The sequence below is a fragment of the Larimichthys crocea genome, chromosome XII, assembly GCF_000972845.2.
Source record: "Larimichthys crocea isolate SSNF chromosome XII, L_crocea_2.0, whole genome shotgun sequence".
NCBI classification, from domain to species: domain Eukaryota; kingdom Metazoa; phylum Chordata; class Actinopteri; family Sciaenidae; genus Larimichthys; species Larimichthys crocea.
This window is the reverse complement of record NC_040022.1, coordinates 7,510,052-7,532,159: the sequence shown is the minus strand read 5'-3', so window position 1 is coordinate 7,532,159 and position 22,108 is coordinate 7,510,052. Positions and strand designations below refer to the sequence as shown.

Below are 22,108 nucleotides of genomic sequence, written 5' to 3'. Positions count from 1 at the left end.
TCTGTCTTTAGAGTTTCCTGCTGGTACATGGTAACACAGAGCTGAAATCAAGAGGTAAGGTGGATTTTCTTTTTTCTTTTTTTCAATATGCAGTTAAGTTAAGTGTCTTGTAAAGAGGGAAAGGTGACAAAGAAAGGGACTTTTCACAGCTTTGTCTCTGCTGCCAGGGCATTTGGATGTTATGTTGTTGTTAGTCAAACAGCTGCTGGGAAGCATCTCATTCTTCTGTTAACAGTGGGCAGTCAGCACCTGAAGTCTCCACCTTTAAAGGGCTGTTGAAAAGACAGACCAGTAAACGGCAGTTATCTTTCAGTTGCCCCACTATCTTTTGGCAACACAACAAACATTGATTAAAGCATTACATTCCAGCATGCTCTGTATGCCTATTTGTTTGTGTGATACAGGATTGTACAGAAAGACAGTCCTACACCCACAATGGGTGTCACAGAAAGAGGTGATAGAAAAGGTTTCGTGTTCTTCCTGTTCAGTTCCTCCTCCAGACAGCTGATAGTATAAGTGTTGATGTTCGCTGCTGATGCCCTCACAGATAAAACCTGTGCACGTTACTTATTTGAAAAGCGCCTGTCTTTTGAAAAAGTGCTGCAAAGGACTTTTTATGCCTTCAGTTTGCCGTCATACACACAATCAGAAAACCAAAGTGAAATGTTCACAACTGCGGCAAGGATGACAGAGTATCCTTAGTAGTGTTGTGTTTGTGAATTTCCACCTCCATCAGGTAGCAAAACTGTCATCAGGCAGCTAGGTAAAATATTAACTGATGTCATGAATTGACACACATCTAGAGAGGTAAGACACACCTGACTACCATTTCGTAGTAGCAGGGAATATGTCACTGTTTATCTATACAGATGAATATAATAACCATATACAGTATTATTGGAATAAAACCATCACAAGTTTGAGCTTTAACGCTAGAAAGTCCTAAGGTTGTTGTGCATAAATCAAGATTTTGTTCTTTGTGCTTTTTATTTGAGCGATGCATGCCAACTTTCTTTAACTGGGACAATTCCAAGTCCCTTAAAATCATCTGCCAAGGAGTGATTTCAGCACACTTATGCAATTTGTCAGGATTTATGGATCCAAGCTTTTGCTCTGTGGGGAGGTGAGCCGCTCATATTGCCAATGTCGTACTGTAGCTGCATGAATGTGAGTGATTTCTGAAATCTGCACTGCTTAAGAAGATCAAAAGTTGGAAGTTCAGGGCACATTCAAAGCAATATGCATGCAGGAGTATTAGCATCGGCTGACAGGATTAGTGTCTACAGCCCCGAATAACATAAGCAGTGAAATTATCTTTCTGAGCTAATTTTTACCTAGACACACACACACAGACACACACTGTATAGTAGTTGAACATGAACACAGCTGTGGGTGATTTGTGCCAGGACAAACACACGATTTGCCTGGTGATCAGATCAGAGGAGATGTTTGCGATGAGGTTTTTAATGAAATTGTTTTATTATCCAGCTTGCTTATGGCATCATTAGACGGATGACTGACAGTCATTTGGGATCAAATCATGGGATCCTCTTAAATTTGAAGCGTTTTGTGTGTGTGTGTGTGTGTGTGTGTGTGTGCGTGTGTCTGCGTGCGTGTGTGTGTGCAGGGAAATGGCTTCCTGTTTGTTATGCAATAGTCATAAGAAAGTGCACAGTCCCAAATCAGTGTAAACTTCAATTTGACTAGCTTCTGTTCTTAAAGAGGAAAACGTTAGGCTATCTCTCCAAAGTTAGAAGCGGCAGCAGCAGCAGCATGGAAATGCTCTGTGGTTATTGTGGACGTTGTAAACTAGAGGTATAATCAAGGAGAGATAAAGTGAAAGCGAGGTGGAAGACAGAGCAATACAGCAGCTGAATTTCCTTTTCTTCCTTTTTGCTACATGTATTTTTAGATGCTATGTCTAGGTCTGTTTGTGTCAATTATAAATGCATTAATAGACAAAGGATGCACACACGGACACCAGAAACCGCTATCAACACACACACAAGCACGTAGATACACACACACACCTACCACAAACTTCCCGCGTACTCATATCGCTCGGTCTTTTACTGACAGTGACTGTGCCACTTTTGAGAAGGGTGAGTGGGTGTGTTGACTGGAAACAAGTAGCAATGACCTAACACAAAGTCCTCTAACACACACAGACACACAACCTGCTAAACAGCCAGGAATCGGAGCTGCAGTCGTGGAGGAGAAACCAGAAACAACTGCAGGTTTCGTTTTACCAAATCACCAAATGCGTTCTGTGAGCCGGTAGTATCATGTCATGTGGAGTCAGGTTCAGCTCATCGTGGATTTTGTCAACTCACAATGTGAATTTCCTTTCAAATGAAAGTGATTTTGATGACTGGGTTAGCAGTTTGCTAACCACAGCTCTGCTGTCAAGCGTACACATGCAGTTCACAGTAATAATGGCTGAAACCACTACTTGAAATGTTTTTCTTTTTTTTTATATATATAATGGGTCCTTGGTTTCACACAGAGCTGCTAACTGTGTATAACGTTGAGTGGGTTTGCTGGAGTTCAAAGTTAACCCCTAATCTAATTAAGATCTGGGCAGAGCTGTTGACATTTTTGTTGTTGTTGTTCTTGTTGTTCAGGGCAGAGAGATTAGTGAACAAACGGTCAACTGAAAGTGAAAGTTTCATCATATCTTCACTCGGTTATGTGACCTTAAATGATCTCTTTCTGTCATCGTCATACTCTTGAAGCTGGGTTCCTCACTCTCTAAGTGATAACAAACCTCCTCCTTTTTTTTTTAACTTCATTGAAGATGGCAGTGTGGATCCAGGCCCAGCAGCTCCAGGGAGATGCTCTGCACCAGATGCAGTCTCTGTACGGTCAACACTTCCCCATTGAAGTGCGACATTATCTGTCCCAGTGGATAGAGGGCCAGCTCTGGTGAGTTGTTCTGCAGCACTAACTGAATACGTGTGTGTGTGTGTGTGTGTGTGTGTGTGTGTGTGTGTGTGTGTGTGTGTGTGTGCGTGTGTGTGTGTGTGATATACAGTACCAGTAAAAAAAAAATTTAAACACACCTTCCTGTTTTTCAGACAGGAACAGGTTATTTATGGTCAGCGTCATGAGGTAGCCACCTGGAATGACTTTCAATTATCATGTGTGTCTTGGCAAAACTAGAGTTTCTTCATCTTGAAAGTATTTAAGATGTTTTGATATGAGCTGGATCGAAGAGTGAGGGAAAAGCAGCCAACACATGCTTAACATAATATGGGAACTCTTTCAACACTTCTGGAAAAACATTTCAGGTGACTACCTCATGAAGCTGATTGAGAGAGTGCCTAGAGTGAAAAGCTGCCATCAGATGTGTCTACTTTGAAGAATACCACATAACTTCATATCTGTTCACAGTTTTGATGTCTTCAGTGTTAATCTGCAATGCAGAACATAATAAACATATAGAAAAACATTGAAACTTTTCACCGGTGCTCTATATGGTTACATGTATGCTTGCACAAATCATCATATGTTTGCCTGTCCATTTTTCTTGTCCATTTTTTGTTTAGTTCATTTATTAACTGTGTATTTATTGAAGCATGTGTTTTTCGTATGTGTCTTGCATGCATACATTAGGGATGCCATAGACCTGGAAAACCCACAGGAGGAGTTCAAGGCCAAACGCCTGCTGGACAGTCTGATCCAGGAGCTTCAGAACAAGGCTGAGCACCAGGTCGGAGAGGATGGCTTCTTACTCAAAATCAAACTGGGACACTACGCCAGCCAACTCAAGGTAAGTCTTTTGGAAATATACCTATACCAATCAAGAGAACAGCACTGCATACCTCTGAATATACTTCATACTTGTAAATGTCCAACTTTTTCTGTTCATACAACCTTCCTAATTGGGAGACTTTTTGGTTTTGGTGCACAGTATATCAGAACACGGTGCCCTAAATGTTTTAGGAACAGGTTGTATCCACTATGAGGAAAACAAGAGGACAGCCCAAGTGAGGGCCTTGGTATCCAGCCAGCGCTGCTATTTATGATCGAGCTCTGTTCACAGATCTGCTCTTCTGTTTGTCTTCTCCACTCCCTGAAACCAGGCAGAAAAACAATGAGAACTGGGCTGGCTGTGCGAAATCAAACTGCAATTCTGAATGCCTACCACTCTGATGTAGTTGAACCTGACATTGATGTAGTTGAAGCTGATATATGAAATGTGGCCTGGATATCTTATAATACTTTTCTATTACACCAGAGATTCTTTTACTTACAAAAGTCAGAATAACAGAGGTGAGCCCTGCGCACCTTTTCTCATCATGGCGCATGTCCTCATAAACTGTTGCAATTTGGGGTCCCCAGATTCAAAGTGTCATTCAGTCAGTCATGGTCACTTCAAGATTCACTCTTGTCCGTGGCCTTGTGCTCGTCCACTCCCTCTCTGTTCCTCTTCAGTCTCTTTGCCTCTGCCATGATTTCTGTAGAGGTCGCATAGCTTGACTGTGTGTCCCGCTTGCTTGACTCTCGTTCTCATGCCCATATTGGCGCCACTATCTGTCAGCACTATCTGTCACCAACACTCCCCCAATCATCTGATGAGCTCCATGAGTAAACTCAAAAGAGTTGAAGTGCAGGACATTAAAGGGAAAATTAGAAAACATACATTCTCCATGAAAATTGATCCAGTTCCACCAAAATCAGTGACATAATTGGTGTTGGGACTTATGCTACATTGCCGCTACCTAGTAAAGCTTGGTTCGACTCAGTACTGCTACTTAATTTTTCACTGTAGTTAGTATTGGTTAGTATCCCCAGCATAGGCGTCAACTGAGAGAAAAAAGCAGGAAACAACAAGATCTTTACTTTGGTCTTGAGAAACTGCAGGCAGCCTTTATTCACTGTAACCTCCTTTGTACGTTCACTACTTATTTTGCTCATCCACACACAGTATGCACATAAAAAAATGAGGGGTAACACGTTATGAGTACACACTATTTAGCATTAGTTAAGCATGAATATATACTGTATTCATCATTTATAACACATGAATACGCATTAGTATGTTGTTTATAAACACAGTTACAAATGTTTTACTCATCATTGATAAGCACAGTAGTTATGGATTAATAAATACTGACTTAATCATTTATGAATAATGTTTCTGATGTAAATATATAGTATATGGTTTATAATCACAGTTGTAAATGTGTTACTCTTCTGTACTAATGGTTAGTGAGTGTGTTAGTAGATGTTTTATAAAAACTCACAAATTTCCAATGGATGACCTATGAACAGTTATTAATGCAGGAATTCATGAATTCAGACAGTTCCATAGCACTTACTACTTGTTCATTTAGTATTTTGTGTAAGCTCATCTAAAGTGGGCACATATTTACACACGTAGAAGCACATAAACCAAGAAAATGACCAAATATGAGCAAGTAAACGAAGTCTAAACTACATACTAATGAGTATTCATGCGTTATAAATGATGAATTCAGTATATATTCATGCTTAACTAATGCTTAATAGTGTGTACTCATTATAAACCAAATGTTACCAAATGAGGATATGACGGGATGTTATTCTTAACAAGCCTACACTTTGTCATAAAAAAATGTGGTCGCTATAGTGGCTAGCTATTTAAATCATCTAAAGTGGGCACTATCTCTGCCTATAAAGCATTTACGAATGAGATTTAAAAGCTGGCAGTGCCACAAGACTCACAAAAGTTTCAGTTATCTTAACAGACCAAGGAGAGACACAACACAAAGGGATATGGAACATATTGCATTGATATTTATTGCACCTTCCCAACATATTGTAGAGTGCAACTGTTCTGCTGATGTAAAAAGACGAACAAGGGTAAACAAAGCTGAATAAAAACTTGCCAACACCAACAGTGGATCACAAAAGTTTAAGTACAACAAATACAATCTTTGTTTGAAAAAAAATGCATGAAATACACAGCTGTTCTATTTTTGGTGGACGCAGAAAACAGCCCGCGTCAATTTATAAAAAAAAAATAACCTGCACAAACTTCTGGTCGTAAAAACAGACAAAAGAGAAACTACATAGCATATTTACACACGTAGAAGCATATTCTCATATGCAGAAGCATATAAACCAAGAAAATGACCAAATATGAGCAAGTAAACGAAGTCTAAACTACATACACATGAGTATTCATGCGTTATAAATGATGAATTCAGTATATATTCATGCTTAACTAATGCTTAATAGTGTGTACTCATTATAAACCAAATGTTACCAAATGAGGATATGACGGGATGTTATTCTTAACAAGCCTACACTTTGTCATAAAAAATGTGGTCGCTATAGTGGCTAGCTATTTAAAAATGCAGGGTTTGTGCAGGATGTGACTGTGTTTTCACGTCACCTCTTAGTATTAGCTCAGCTCACTTGAAACCTGGACCGTCTATAATGGAAAAACCAACAAAAAAAAGAGGAGTTAAGACAAGTCGTTATACAGAGCAAGAACAGGTGTATAAGTCAGTGCAGCATCAAAATGATTTGAAGCTGTAATTTTAAGGTAAAATAGTTATGTAATGTTGCTTTTAAGCATGAAACAAGAACGTCATCAACTGTGTCACAACAGTATTTTTTAAACAGAAAGTGAAACACCAATTTGTTACATTACTCATCAGTAGAATATTAGTCACACATAAAGACAGTAAACACACACCACCATGCTTTGTACATGACGATTTGCGTGTATGCTAATAAGTCAAGTCTCTATATGAAGTATGCAGTGCTTTAGAGATGAGTCTCATTAGGTCCATCTAATGGGCTTTAGTGTGTCTGCGGCGTTGGCTCCAGAACTTAGCGAGCTTCCTTGATGCGACTAAATTGGTGAGTCCTGTGTGCAGCGGCTGTTCTGCTCGTCAGGGGCTAACAAGCCTTAACCGAGCACATGTGCTCCTTGTCTTACAGAGCACGTATGACCGCTGTCCTCTGGAGTTGGTCCGATGCATCAAACACATCCTCTACACAGAGCAGAGGCTCGTCAGAGAGGCCACCAATGTAAGTAGGAGCCATGAGTGCACTGTAAATTACATATGCAAGCTGACACCTGCATGCACACTTATGATCATTTTCTACACAAAGAAATCCCCTCTGAATTATGAACGCACATGGAAAAACACCTGTGGATTTCCCATGCATTATTCATTTGATGGCCGGTAAAAAGCCTCCAAGCACAAACAGAAGCTTGATTACATAATGGTGACTGATTCTTAGATTGGGTAATTGGGTACTAACTACACACTGCGCTGAATCATTCATTTATTCTCCAAGGTCTACAGATTATTATAAATGCGATACCTGCAGCCATTGATATCTACTCAGTCATGCTGTAAAATGGTCTCACAAAAGTAAACATTTTGTTTTCCTCCATTGCAATGCCGCAATAAGGAAGGAAGTGAAAAATGGAAGTGAAATATTTCTTTTTTTTTTTTCAATAATTCAAGCATTGAGTTATAAAAACCATGAAGCTGCCAGTGCGTAAAACATGTGACTCTCAGTAACTCCTGTGGTGAATTGATTTCCAGTCACAACGTGCCTTTTCTATTAGTTGAATGCATATTTGGACTGATTGAATTTCGCCCTATTTAGTCTGAACCTTTAGGCACCATAGTGTTCTCATTTAAGTGAGCACGCAGTCTGTCTGAGTATGATAAGCGAATGCATTTCCTTCTTGTCTATTTGCAATGTTCCCGTCAGGCTTGTCAAATAAAAAAGCCCAACTGCCACACATGGGTCAATGCATCAAGTCCAGCGTGAGTTTAAATCTCTGCTCCAGCTCCCACAGATATCCCTGGTAGCTCAGCTCTCAACTCACCAGTGGCTAGCCGTTTCCCTTAACAACTGTCATAAACAATCCAGTGACAGAAAAGGCTGCGCACCATCCAATGGAAAACCAACCATACCAATTACTGTTCCCAAACCTGCCATTTCCTCTCTTCCTCTGTCAACTGTACTTTGTAATTGACAGTCGAGCTCTCCGGTCGGTGGGATGATGGACAGCATGTCTCAGAAATACCAACAGATCAACCAAGCTTTTGAGGAGCTTCGTCTGCTGACCCAGGACACAGAGAATGATCTACGCAAGCTCCAGCACAACCAGGAGTACTTCATCATCCAGTACCAGGAGAGCCTCCGCATCCAGGGTGAGACCAGAGGACTTGCATCTTCTTTTTGCCTGACTGTCAAGTAACTGATGATGAACTGTTGACAAAGTATTTTATCATACATACAGCAGTAGCTGGTTGAAGCTTTTTAAATGCGACAAAATTTGTTTTTGGATTTGGCTTCAATATTTTCACAAATTTTCTGACATTTTGTTAATTCAGTGATTAATTGATTAACTAAAAAATCAGGAAATGTATGGACAAATGACAAAATCATTGAAGCCCTCAGTGGTTTATCATCACCAGTGGAAAACCACCAGCAGCTTCCGTAACCCAGCAACCTTTACATCTATGTTGCATCATTTAGAAAACAACACCTAGCTCTTAGGACGCCTGTGCTATGTTAGAGCAAGCGCTCCTGAGTAAATCATTTTAAAGCACACTATATGTGCACAGGTTAAAGATTTTTACTTCATCTCTCTTGGTCTCCCTTTTTTTTTCTATTACTAATCCACTCCTCCCCCATTTGGATGGCAACAACACCACTCGTCCTCAGCTCAGCTGACCAGCCTGGCCACGCTTCCCCCTGCTGACAGACAGCTACGGGAGCCAGCCCTTCTCAGCAAGAGAGCCACTGTGGAGTCATGGCTGACCAGAGAGGCCAACACACTACAGAAATACAGATTGGTATGGCATGAACATACACACTTACAAGCAACACACACAATCACAATCACACACAACAGTAATGTATGTGCGATTACAAGTCGACCTCCACTCTTTTGCAGGATCTGGCGGAGAAGCACCAGAAAACACTGCAGCTGTTGAGGAAGCAGCAGACCATCATTCTTGATGATGAGCTGATCCAGTGGAAGAGACGGCAACAGCTGGCAGGCAACGGGGGCCCACCAGAGGGAGGCCTGGACATCCTGCAGTCCTGGTGAGTTCTCTTCCACCTCCCACCAAGATCACAGCCACTAGACTCCCTCACAAAACAAAGGGTCACTAGATTACAAGCTTTCAATTGACTACTGCTGGGTTTATTTCCAAAGGTTATTGGCAGACCAGTCTGACCTGTCTCACATTTAGGCTTTTACTTCCTGATTTTCAATCTGGCTGTGATGTCTTTGCATTTTTGGAGAAAAGGGCACTTATTAGGCCAGGTTATGGTTGTTTTGAACTATTTTGTTTTAATTTATATTGTATAAATCTTCAGCAGTGCATATTTCTACTGTATAAGCAACACAGATGCTTAGAAACATAATGACTCCTGACCATGTCTTTGCATAGGGCTTATTCTTACTTACTCTGTGTGTGTCAGGTGTGAGAAGCTTGCGGAAACTATTTGGCAAAACAGGCAACAGATTCGAAGAGCAGAGCATCTCAGACAACAGCTGCCTATCCCCGGACCCATTGAAGAGCTCCTCAATGAACTCAACAGCACCATCACCGATATCATCTCAGCATTGGTCACCAGGTGTGTGTGTCTTTAAATGCAAATAAATATCTCTAAATGTTTGACTTACAAATCTGATTTAAAGTTTCAAGTTGCAGATTGCAACTAACTGAATATAGTATTTAAAAACCATTCGACCAGAATCATCATCATTTCCATTGGTTTCGGTTCTCACTTTGTGGTTCACACTCAGTGTATTTATTCTTTTTGCTTTTGTACTCTCTCTCCACCTCCCTACACTCACATTTTGAATTCATTAAATTATATACACATGATCTTTAAAGGGTTTCCTGCAGCATCAATAAAAAGTATATCAGTTCTAGCATGTGTACAAGTGCATGGATGTGGTTTATACACTGAGGCATCACCCATTCCTGTACTTGGTGTTGTTTGATGTACAGTAGTCAAGTCCTAATTACCTAATTTAAATGAAAGATATCATCTATTGCTAAAATTAACCCTACATACAAATTTTTGTTTGTATTCTCTTGTTTGATTACTTACTGTATGAACAATAAACAATAATCTGCTAAAGTAATTATTTTATTTGAGGACACCTGTGGTTACCGTTTACAGTGTAGTCAAACAGAAAATTTAATCCACAGATAGTTTTTTCACAGAAGGAGGTCTTCAAGATGTCCCTCCTGCTGCCTGCACATCTTCATATAATTCAGTGACTGCGGCTTCTTGTTTCATTACACCCTGTGATGTTTATAATTCAACCTACTGCAGCAGCATTAGTGGGGACTGTAACAGTGAGGTTGTTTTTAACAAGTTAAAACTATTGTCAGTTACTTGAATTTAATGTTTTCTGTGACTCCCTGAAGGGACAATGGTTACAAAATGAATGTATTCAAATAACAAATCTAACGTTTGATTGTGTGTACTGTCTGCATGTGTTGAAGTCTGAGCAAAAGCAGAAGTCCTCCTGGTGGTACAGGTCAATTACAGATCACATTTAACACTGTTTAAACACTGCATCGGTACAGAATGAGACAGAAAACTGTGTTCTCAGGAGCGGAGAAGTGGAAGATGGTTGGAAGATGAATACAGCTTAAGAAATCTACATAGACAAAGAGGGTGCAGTCTACAAGAGAAAAGCAGGGACACATGCACAGTGTTTTAATACATTATTTTAGCCCAAAGGCAAATCTGTCAGAGTATTTTAGCCCTTTAGCATCTCGGAATTGGAAGTATGACAGCATCCTCTCCTGCTTCCCTAAAAGATTGTCCTTGCAGGGACCCATATCACACTGAGAAGCCATGTTTCTGTCACAACGATTTCTTTTTCAGGCCCTTCCGTTAGTGAGCAGGGTCATGATTAAGGCCGTTTTCACAGGATAATATTCTCACATTTGTAGGTCAGTAGAGTAGAAAGGAACTCTCCACAGAGTCTCTGTAAACAAACTGTTACATTCAACATTTCACGCCAAACCACCTTGTACACAGACATGCAAGAAGTAAATGGACACCTTCATTCAAATTCAAATTAAAGGTGTCTATTTACTTCTTGCATGTCTGTGTCTAATTAATAAAACATGTTGAAAGCATGTAACTCTCTCAAAACATTTTTGCAGTCTGTTTTTAACATGCATTGATTACATTCAGTTCTAGCCTTCTGCAGTCTTACTCAAGAGTAAGCTGTAATTGAGACACGGTATTCTTGCGAAATGTTTGCTACATTGTAACTACCTACAGTAAACTGTAGAAATGTATCTAAATAAACTATTGCATGTTCGTGGTAATGCTGGTAAAATACATAAAAACACAACTTCAACAGAGACATTTTGGGCTACATTTTGCAGCTACATTATGTATTTTGAACTAACTGAGCCACCTAATCAACACATTTTTTTGTCTCCACAGCACCTTCATCATTGAAAAACAGCCTCCACAGGTGCTAAAAACCCAAACCAAGTTTGCTGCTACTGTGCGCCTTCTAGTCGGTGGGAAATTGAATGTCCACATGAACCCTCCACAAGTCAAAGCCACCATCATTAGTGAACAGCAAGCCAAGGCCCTGCTGAAGAATGAGAACACCAGGAAGTAAGTCCAGTTTCCTCTTCCATGTTACTGCAGATTTAAACCGAGAAAACAACAAGAAAAAATTACAAAAAAGACAAAGATTTTTCTGGAGGGTCAGACTTCATCTATTTGGTGACATTAGCAACACAGATTATTTTGAACCCATACGTGAAAATCATTTTTTAATCTGATGTTGTAGCACAAGCAACAACACACCATCCTGCTCTTTATTCTTCTTTGGATACACATTTTTAGTATCCTACCTCCACTACGATGAGCTCCAATGGCACCATTAAGATAAGGAGTCCTAGTTTACTACAGGGATTACAGAATCCCAGGATGAATGCTGGTTTAGCGTGTTTCCAGACCTCACCACAGAGACATGGCTGGAACTTGAACAATGCCTCAGAGGAATCTATGGTGTGGATGCAGAATCCGCATTTAGCCTGTTCCACGGCCTCATTCCACATTCCTCCCGACTAATAGAAACCTTCCAAGACTATAGGTCAGCCAGGCAGCCAGTGGTTAGGTGGATGAGCAATTCAACAGCTCAGCCATCATCTGCTGCTTCTAATCTAAACCACTTGGTATGACGTCCAATCCACATAGAGAAAGATAGAGATGGTGCTAGTTAATTATAGAGAAAATGAGTATGAACATCGCTTCTACACCCTGCACGTTTTTCCACGCAGCTTCTGACATCTAAAATGAGCATCCATCATTTTGTTTTAATTTGTTCTGGGAAGAATATAATTCTCAGCACTTGAGTGCATCGCAGCAGACATTACTGCTAATTGACTCACTCCTTGATTGCCTGTCTCCTTCAGTGATAGCAGTGGCGAAATTCTCAACAATAACTGTGTGATGGAGTACCATCAAACTACAGGCACTCTCAGCGCCCACTTCAGGAACATGGTGAGTGCTTATGTGAAGTCAATTAACAACAGTGAGTTAAATATCTGATCTGTATCAGAGAGCAGCTTCACCCTCGCGTGCAAGACATACAGTAATTTGTTTTTAAGTGGAGCAATTGCCAAGATGTGTTCAATCACCATGTCCATTGGTAATATTGAAACAGTTATTGTAATAACTGTAAATATATGTTTCCTTCCCATTAATTATGTGTTACTAATGTAGCTGCAGATTTCTGAAATTAACATTTAAGTAAGATCTACTTGGATCTAGTAGGATTTAGAAGCAGTAATGATGAGCAGCATCTAGCCTGACTGTCCTAGTGACTGTGGATTGTGGGTATTAAAGTGTAGTACGTACTGCACAAATCCATGGCGGTCAGTGTGCAGCTTCAGGAAAGCCATTTTACCTCACACATGTAAGCAACAATCCCCAGAGACCTTCATGTATGAAGTGAATTATACATGCATGTTTGCAGCCTAAATGCACATATTTAATATTCCTTATGCCTATACATGTCTTTTTTCTCTCTCCGTGTAGTCCCTGAAGAGGATCAAGCGATCGGACAGGCGAGGAGCAGAATCTGTCACAGAAGAGAAATTCACCATTCTGTTTGAGTCGCAGTTCAGTGTTGGAGGCAATGAGCTTGTCTTTCAAGTGAAGGTAAGAGAGTGGAAGAAAATGTTAACTAAACTATGTTAACCTTGACACACAAGGATACAAGCCATTTGTAAAATGAAGAGAATGTGTCTTAAGTCGCAAAACACTGAACATCTTACATCCTACACGTACCGTGATGCACAGTGCACCACATCATCACTCAGTCCTTTTCATTCCAGTAATGTTTTTATGATGTTGTTTGTATGTATGCATGCTACATTGTAACAACAAATATGCCATTCTGACTATTCACAAGTAGATGTAATGTGTTGGATGTGTTGCATGGTAAAATAAATTCATACATACAAAACATGTTGTATAAAGAGCTCTTCTTCAATTAGTACAACCATAGAAATACTATGTTGTTCTGTAGTATGTCCAGCAATGATGTTCTCCCTCCTTTCTCTGAGCAGACATTATCGCTTCCTGTAGTGGTGATTGTTCATGGTAGCCAAGACAATAATGCCACAGCAACCGTTTTGTGGGACAATGCTTTTGCAGAGCCGGTGAGTAAATGTGTGCCTGTGTTGAAAATGATATTATATTATATTACATTATATTTATGTTTTAACTAATGTTTTTATCTATCATATACATTTAGCAGTTTTATGTTTCACCTATTGTCCATCACATTTTCATGCATCATGTTGCCCAAAACACAACTTATGTGCCAGAGCCCTGACTTGACTGTCAATTCATCTACACAAAATAATACATAATTCTAAAAGCTGACTATGCCAGGGGTGTGAAACTCATTTTAGTTCATCAGCCACATTGATCTCAAGTGGGCTGGACCAGATGGTTCCCTTTCATTTTGTATAAAGGCGTACAAATACTTTCTAAAAATGGTTCACGGTTAATATTCACAGAAGCATCTATTACTCAATGTATTTTGGAAATTATTATTATTATTATTATTTTAGTATCTTTCTTTCACACTTTGCAGAGTCATCCAGTGGGCCAGATTGGTATGTCTGACACTTCTGGACTAAGCCCTAACATTAATTTAGCAAAAAAAAAAAAAAGACCCTTTGAGGGGCATTTGTTCTTGTTTTCTTACATTTATAAACTAAACCATTAAATAACATAAAACCATAAAATAAGACTAGAATAGATTAGGCAAAAATATTTAATGGTTTCTTCCTTCTGCATGAATGCCTGTGAATAGGTTTTTTTTTATATTCAAGATACAAGGTCAAAGACACTGAGTAGATTCATTTCTGAACATTGTACAGTATGTGTGTATGTGATCTATCCACTTGGTCTATTTATGTTTTCATCTGGATCAATTCCATTCCAATGTGCTGTTCTTGCAGAATAAAGTAAATAAAAAGACTGTTTGTACTACTTTGGACTTGTTTATGATTTCATGTTTGCACGTTTTATCCATGTTCATGTTTTTACATTCTGCTGCCGCCTTGCTCGGCTCCATAAAGCTCATGTAAATCCTCTGCTGTCTGCAGGGACGGGTGCCTTTCCTCGTGCCAGATAAGGTGCTTTGGCCTCAGCTATGTGATGCCATCAACATGAAGTACAAGGCTGAGGTGCAGAGTAACCGAGGCCTGTCTGAGGAGAACCTGGTCTTCCTGGCTCAAAAGGCTTTCAGCAGCTCCAGCAACAACCCTGATGACTACCGTAACATGACCATGACTTGGTCACAGTTTAACAGGGTCAGCCCTTTGTGTTACTCCCTATTCTTTTTTTGTGGATATAAACACACTGTTAAAATGCCCACAGGCTAATTTCAGTAAGCCATTCCAGCCACATGCTTGTTCTCCATGAAGTGATGTAACATTGGTTATTCATACATAGAAAAATTTCATGCTCCATTTGCAGTGTCTATACAGCCCTATTCTGTAGTCGACTTGAGCGAGAATGCCTCATTGGTAGCCATGTCTTCATCTAATGGGCCTGTTTGTCCACACAGTGAAAGGCTGGAGGCCTCATTTTCTGGCCCAAAGCAGCTGGTGATGGCTGAAAATGCACTCACATTCACCACACACCATCAGTCTCATTAGATTACAGGAACATCAAGTTTCAGCCACTTCACGGACCAGTTTATATAAGCTACACATATAAACACAGTCTCTGCTTTTGACACTCTCTCTCTCACACACAGCATGTACACATACAGCTGCACACTCGGTTAGATCATAAACAGAACTTTCATGAGAACAAGGTGTTCTCAGTATTTATAGACTGAATGGACATTAGGAAATTTGCAAACCTTTCTAAAGATTTCAACATGTAAATGTCTGGATGTTCATTAATATCAAAACATTTTCTTTTGCTTGCAGGAAAGCTTGCCAGGGAGGAACTTCACATTTTGGCAGTGGTTTGATGGTGTGATGGAACTCACAAAAAAGCATCTCAAACCACACTGGAATGATGGGTAAGAAAACAGCACATTTTAGTTTCAATCTTTTTCATTAAAAAAAAAGTCCTGTTTTCCTCATACTGTCGCTCTTGGGAACTCAGGAAATGGTGCATTTTCATGATTTCCCCATGGCAACCAGGAGACCTGGACAAGGTCTTGTCAGTACACAAGGCAAATAGCAATTTTGACGTCTTTCTTATCTCTCCCTCTTTTTCTAGAGCCATATTGGGCTTTGTAAACAAACAGCAGGCTCAGGACATGCTAATGTCCAAACCAAACGGCACTTTCCTTCTGCGCTTTAGTGACTCCGAGATCGGAGGAATCACAATTGCCTGGGTGGCAGAAAATCCAAACAAAGCAGGTATAGTATGACATGTAAATACCTGCGGCTAAGAAAAGTTGCTCTTTGCATTCGCCTGCAGTGCGCCACTCTCATGCTTCCATATCTCTACTCTTTTCTCGCCGACTCCTTAATCAAAATGACAACCTGCGACAGTGACAGTTAGAACTCCAAATCTGAGATTGCCAAATTTTAAGACTTGCGGAACTCAGCATGAATCAGAACAGGGAGGTCAGATTAAGAAAGATTTACTGTAAATGTTAAAGCTGCATTAAGTGATTTTTGACCACTAGGGGGCAGAAAGACAAACTGCAACCTCCAAGCAGCAAATGTTTGACCTATTAAACCTTCTTACACCTAATGAATATAACTATAACAACTGTTGAACTTAAACCCTGTTGAGGTCTGTTTATGTGTGCATATATATATATATATATAAAAAACATTTGTCTCATTTGCTTTTTTAATCACCTGTCTATAATTTGATGACATCCTTAAGTCAGCTTGCATTGGGTGGGGGTTTACTGAGAGCTGTTAGACTCAACCATGTGGATAAACAAAGAAAAAGCAGCTATAATCGATATTTTAATATTAATAATGTGTTGTCAAATGACAATGTGCAGGAGTTGGTAGATACCAAAGACAGAGCTAAAATTCCATGATAATGTTGCTCCAGCAGTTATTGCTGGATATGTAAATAGGTTTGCATTATCAACTTAAAAAGCCGCTTAACCCACCACGCTACCGACCGCCCCGTGTGTGGAGGCTACAGTCCTCGCTGCAGCTGGCCCTGGTTCGAATCCCGCATCGGAGGCCATTTACTGCATGTCACTCCCCCTCTCTCTGCCCCCTGCTTCCTGTCTATCTTCAGCTGTCCTATCATTAAAGGCATAAAAAGCCCAAAAAAATAATCTAAAAAAAAAAAAAAGTGATTACATGTCAATGCTGTATTCACATTACGTTTCAATGACAACAGCAGGGAGAGAAATCTCTGTTTGAACATGTGTTGTCTCTCATAATGTAACTGCAACTTCTGATATTTGTCATCTATGCTAGCTCGGTGTGTAACGACAGTATCTTTTGGGAGAGCAGAGTGATTTTTAGTTTATTCAAGTGAAAACGACACTATAATAATACTGAAAATTATCAGGAGGAAAATCAGTTATATTACTATAATGGTTACTGTGTTTTGTCTCCAGGTGAAAGAATGGTTTGGAACCTCATGCCCTACACAACCAAAGACTTCTCCATTCGCTCTCTGGCTGACCGCATCAGCGATCTCAATCACCTCCTGTTCCTCTACCCCGACAGACCCAAGGACGAGGTTTTCTCCAAATATTACACCCCCCCACTCTGTAAGCTACTTTCTGTTTGAACAGGCTGCTGCTAGTTTCAAAAGTTGATATCACTGTTGCAAAGCCTTCGCGGTGAACAGATGAATTGATTGCTGTATGATGACCGCACTGAACCGCCTCTCTCCCTGTGCTTGTTTTAAAGCCAAAGCAGTGGATGGCTACGTGAAACCACAGATCAAACAAGTGGTGCCAGAGTAAGTGTCAAGCTTCCTCGTCTCGTTTTCTCCCGCTCTTTCATTCCTGATCTGTCTCTCATCTCTTTTCTCCCTGCCTGTCCACCCACCAGTTTTTCTTCTGTGGCAACATTTAGAGTTAATCACTAAATATTGGACCCTGAATTCAGATCAGCTATTAGTTAGCTGTTACAGTTGGAGGAGGCCAATTAAGGATGGCCAAGGTTCCTGAGTGAGCTTGTCTTCCGCTCATCATTAGAGTTAGGCTTGTTAGTTAACAGGCTCTGTTCACCCGCTGTACAGAGAATAGCCGTAATGATGCAGCGAGGCCTGGAAAACACGCTGAGAGTAGTTGCTTAGCTACCCGCTGAACATAGACTCATACACTCAAACTTGCGTGTGTGTGTGTGTGTGTGTGTGTACACAGGTTTGCTACAGCCAATCCAGATCCAGCAAGTGGTAACCCAACATATATGGATCACGGCGCCTCCCCAGCACCTGTCAATCACCCTCACCCCTACGGCATATACCCACCTATGTGAGTCAACAAGTCCTTTGAACATATAAGCTGCTCTGTATGAGTGTGTGTGTGTCTGTGTGTGTGTGTGTGTGTGTATGTGTGCATTTTGTGTGAGTAAAGAGAGTCGTGTTGTCCCTGTTTTTTTTTGTTTGGTTTTTTTTTTTGGTGATGTGCTGCCGGCTTGTCTGAGTGTGGTTTGGCTCCACTCTGTGTCCTGTGGCAGGAGTGATTCTATGTTGGACGCGGAGGGAGACTTCGACCTGGACGACACCATGGATGTGGCGAGGCACGTTGAGGAGCTTCTGCGGCGGCCTGTAGAGAGTCAGTGGGGCGGCCAACAGTCCTGACCCTTGACCCTTTAACCCGTGACAACACCAAACAAACCCTGCCTCCCTACAAGCCCCACTCGCATTGACATTTTTCATGGTTTAATTCCATTCATTTCTCTTTTTTTTTCAGATAGCTATAATGTGAAATGTTAATAATGGTTGTGATTTTTTTTTTTTCTTTTCAGCATGAGAGCATGCATGTCAGTGACTTCTCTTAGTTTTATTTGTGTCCATAAATGTTTGTAAAACAGACTAGGTATAATGCAAAATCCACAATGTTACAGTATTGTGAAAAAGAAAAGAAGGTAATGTTCATTCACATTGTGCATGTATTTGGTATTGATTTTTCAACAGATTTCAAAAATATGCTACTGTATGAAGTCATTTTAACAGCTGAATGTTTTTATTTTGTCATATTTCCTTCTTTGTAAATGGGTTATCATTATTTTGATAGTGACATTGAACTTTGACAAAAAAAAAAAGAAACTTTAATGAAGAGTTTTGCTTTTGCTCTTGACAACATTATCTGAGTCATTGTTCTACAGAGTTACGGTCTGTTTTTTGATTCGATATACACTAACCTAAAGGCAGAGTGACTCTCTTTGCTCTCTGCAACTGACAGCACACACATGAGCACATGGTACACATGTGCGCGTGTACAATGTACTTGTTCTGATTTGTTCACCAGCTGAAACCCAGGAGGAGAGTTTATGCACCTCCCACAGGGCTATTTGTCTTCTGTTTGTACACAGAAATGCAAGTCTAAGCATTTACCCAGCACTGCCTGCTTGTCCTCTCAGGTCCCTCTGTTCCCCTCATCAATGCTACCTCGCATTATTCTACTGACAGTCTTTGTTGTTATTGGTTCTGTTGTTGTTTCTGCACCACATTCACACCAGTAGGTACGCTCATTGGGTGTTGTTCTTCTAAGTTGTGTTGATATGTGCAAAGAAGATCCCTTGCTGCCCGGCGGCTAACTCTGTTGGCTGTTTTATGCTTGAAACCACTCACCTGATGAAGCCTAGAGGAAGTATGTAACCAACGGAACCTACACCTTTTCCTGAAAATTCCTAATTTAATCAATCCCACTGGTTACAAGGTATGCCTGAATATTCCATTCTGACTTTTCCGCCTATCCGTCCTCTTGTTGCTGTAGCTGCGTCATGACATGTTGGCAAAACTGGATGTGACAACATGACCACACCAGCAGCTGAAGGTGCAAGGTGTAGAATTAAATGCTTGCAGAGACACCAGCCACTGAGCTGTATATAAAACTCAAGGATGTTTGATGGTTTTTGTTCCCAGTCAAGTTTTCATTGTGCATCCCATAAAACATAACAAATATATTAGCCTATTACCCTACTCCTTCTACACACACCCATAACGCTGAATAGTAAATGTGTTTGCCGACAAAAGCCTTGCACCTCAGGAATGAATTTCTTTGCTTAGCTGATGTATAAGCCAAATTGAAAATGATCTGTGTATACAGAATATATGAATTTATTTTCTCTATCATAATTCTATTTTATTATTGTTTCTCTGGCACTCCCCTATCGAATGTAACCCCTTTGCATGACCCTGTTGAGGATTTACATACAAATGCCTACTCAGTCTCAAGTTTCAAGTCTCGTATCATCAGAGATCACAGGTGGAAAAAGGACACACAGAGCAACTGGAAATCAGATTTATGATGTATTTTTGTTTTTGTCCGACAGACATTGCTGTATTAAACATATTCCCTCGGCTATCTCTTCATTTCTTATTCAAACATTTTTTGTATCTCGCTTTCTATCCCGTTTTTGAAATCTCAAGCCACATGGGCGGTCTTGTGATATTATCCTTCATTACCATTATTCTCATCATTTTTAAGGTTCGTTCCACTGTAGACTGTGCATTTTATGATGATGTAGATGGCGCTGTGTGCTGTTCGATGTATGTACCATGTTTGTGGTTTGGGTTTATCACTTGGGAGGTTTACCAAGAGAAACAGCTGTTGAGTTGAAAAAGAAGAAAATAAAGTTTTATAAATAATTTTAACTCAACCTGTAGAAGTACTGAAGATTTTAATGTCACTACAAAATAAATGCGCTTTTTTTTAATGTGTGCAGTCAACAGAATCAATTTAATCCCCAAGGAGCAGAATCAGAAGTTGCAACATACAAACACAAACTACTAACACACAAAAAACAAGCGTTGGGGGTGGAAGGAGATCTTTCAGAGGAAAAAAATAGCTTATTTTGCAGAAAAACTTTTCACAGCAGACAACTTTCTAAAGCATGCTGTTGTTTGACTGATCCTCAATAACTCCAGCTGTCAGTCATGTGTTTGTACAATATGAATATCAACATGCAGACTGTAGATAGTTTATAATGGGTAGAAAATCATTTCAAAAGGAATATCATGCAAACTTATATTCATTTGTTGTGTTACTTAAGTTCCTTTATTATTTCAGCGTATTGTTAATTGTTAAAAAGTTAGTCTCTACATGTCTCAGTGTATGTGCTAATGTTTGAGATGTTTCCAGTGGTGTGTGAACATAGTATTGCATATAACTTGAGACTTCACACTCACACTGCTGAGTAGGGAGGTTTGTTTTCTCTCTAAACAGCACCATTTCTCTCTGTGACGCTATCGAGTGCTTCATGCTTCTAGCTGCATCACACAAGCTGATGTAACTTTTAAAACATGGAGGTAGATTTCAAGTAGATTCATACTGCATCAAATGAAAAATAATTGCATAATTATGTAAAAAGGCAAAAAAACAAAATCAGAAGTAGCACAGTAAATTTGGTACAGTTAAAGGCAGGGTTCATCTGCTATGGGTATGGCAAGTCAGCTGGAAAAATAATAATACAGTTTGTATGTGTGCATACATAATTTACTGTTTTACTACATTATCCATCGTTTTACAACCCTCAATAGCAGCATTTTTATCCTGATCACGTATGCCTGAATAAGCTTTATTCTGCCATCTGGTGGATAGATGAAACATAACATAACATTGATTGTAATTTCAATTCAATTCAAATTTATTTATATAGTGCCATATCATAACCGTCATATCATACCATACTCTTTATAATATTATATCTGGGGGGCTGAGCCACTATAAGCTCTATCAAAAAGGAAAGTCTTAAGTCTACTCTTACAGGTGTTGACCGTGTCGGCCTCTCGAACACAAAATGGTAGTTTGTTCCACAGAAGAGGAGCTTGATACCTGAAAGCTCTGGCTCCCAATCTACTTTTGGAAACTATAGGAACCACAAGGAACCCAGCATCCTGAGAGCGCAGTGTTCTAGAGGGGTAGTAAAGGCTCTTTTAGATATGATGGTGCCTGACCATGAAGAGCTTTGTATGTAAGGAAGATAGGAAGATAATTTTAAATTCTATTCTAGATTTAACAGATAGCCAATGCAAAGAAGCCAAAATGGGAGAAATATGATCCTTGATCTTATACAGTCCAGCCTAGAAGTAACAAATGCGTGGACTAGTTTTTCTCCATCCGCTTGAGGTACGATGCGTCTGATTTTTGCGATGTTACGTAAGTGGAAGAAAGCAGTCCTCGAAATCTGTTTTACGTGGACATTAAAGGACAAATCCTGATCAAAAACAACTCCAAGATTCTTTACGGTGGAGCTGAAGGCCACGGTGATCCCATCTAAAGTAACTATATCTCTTGAAAGAGAGTTTCTGAGGTGTTTGGGTCCAATTACAAGAACTTCAGTTTTGTCTGAATTTAACATCAAAAAATTGTAGGTCATCCAACTTTTTATACCCTTAAGGCATGCTTGGAGTTTAGTTAACTGATTAATTTCATCAGGCTTGATCG

The 22,108-nt window shown here is 39.9% G+C and overlaps 1 protein-coding gene across 5 annotated transcripts in view; it reads left to right on the top strand.

The window, feature by feature from the left end:
- Positions 1-20,378, top strand: part of stat5a (signal transducer and activator of transcription 5a) — a 47,201-nt gene extending 26,823 nt beyond the window's left edge. For 3 of the 5 annotated variants that reach the window (XM_027285714.1, XM_027285715.1, XM_019258683.2), the window contains 19 exons: positions 12-54; positions 2,798-2,925; positions 3,616-3,772; positions 6,937-7,026; positions 7,997-8,171; positions 8,689-8,819; positions 8,921-9,072; positions 9,454-9,609; positions 11,455-11,634; positions 12,441-12,528; positions 13,066-13,188; positions 13,599-13,691; positions 14,649-14,855; positions 15,483-15,577; positions 15,781-15,923; positions 17,102-17,257; positions 17,400-17,451; positions 17,858-17,968; positions 18,174-18,297. In XM_027285714.1, the coding sequence (XP_027141515.1) occupies positions 2,798-2,925; positions 3,616-3,772; positions 6,937-7,026; positions 7,997-8,171; positions 8,689-8,819; positions 8,921-9,072; positions 9,454-9,609; positions 11,455-11,634; positions 12,441-12,528; positions 13,066-13,188; positions 13,599-13,691; positions 14,649-14,855; positions 15,483-15,577; positions 15,781-15,923; positions 17,102-17,257; positions 17,400-17,451; positions 17,858-17,968; positions 18,174-18,297 (2,361 nt within the window). In that variant the 5' untranslated portion in view covers positions 12-54. Of the gene's footprint in view, positions 1-11; positions 55-2,218; positions 2,238-2,797; positions 2,926-3,615; positions 3,773-6,936; positions 7,027-7,996; positions 8,172-8,688; positions 8,820-8,920; positions 9,073-9,453; positions 9,610-11,454; positions 11,635-12,440; positions 12,529-13,065; positions 13,189-13,598; positions 13,692-14,648; positions 14,856-15,482; positions 15,578-15,780; positions 15,924-17,101; positions 17,258-17,399; positions 17,452-17,857; positions 17,969-18,173 lie in introns of those variants that run through there. The other 2 variants (XM_019258684.2, XM_027285713.1) reach the window with 2 other exon arrangements.
- The last annotated feature ends 1,730 nt before the right edge of the window (positions 20,379-22,108 follow it).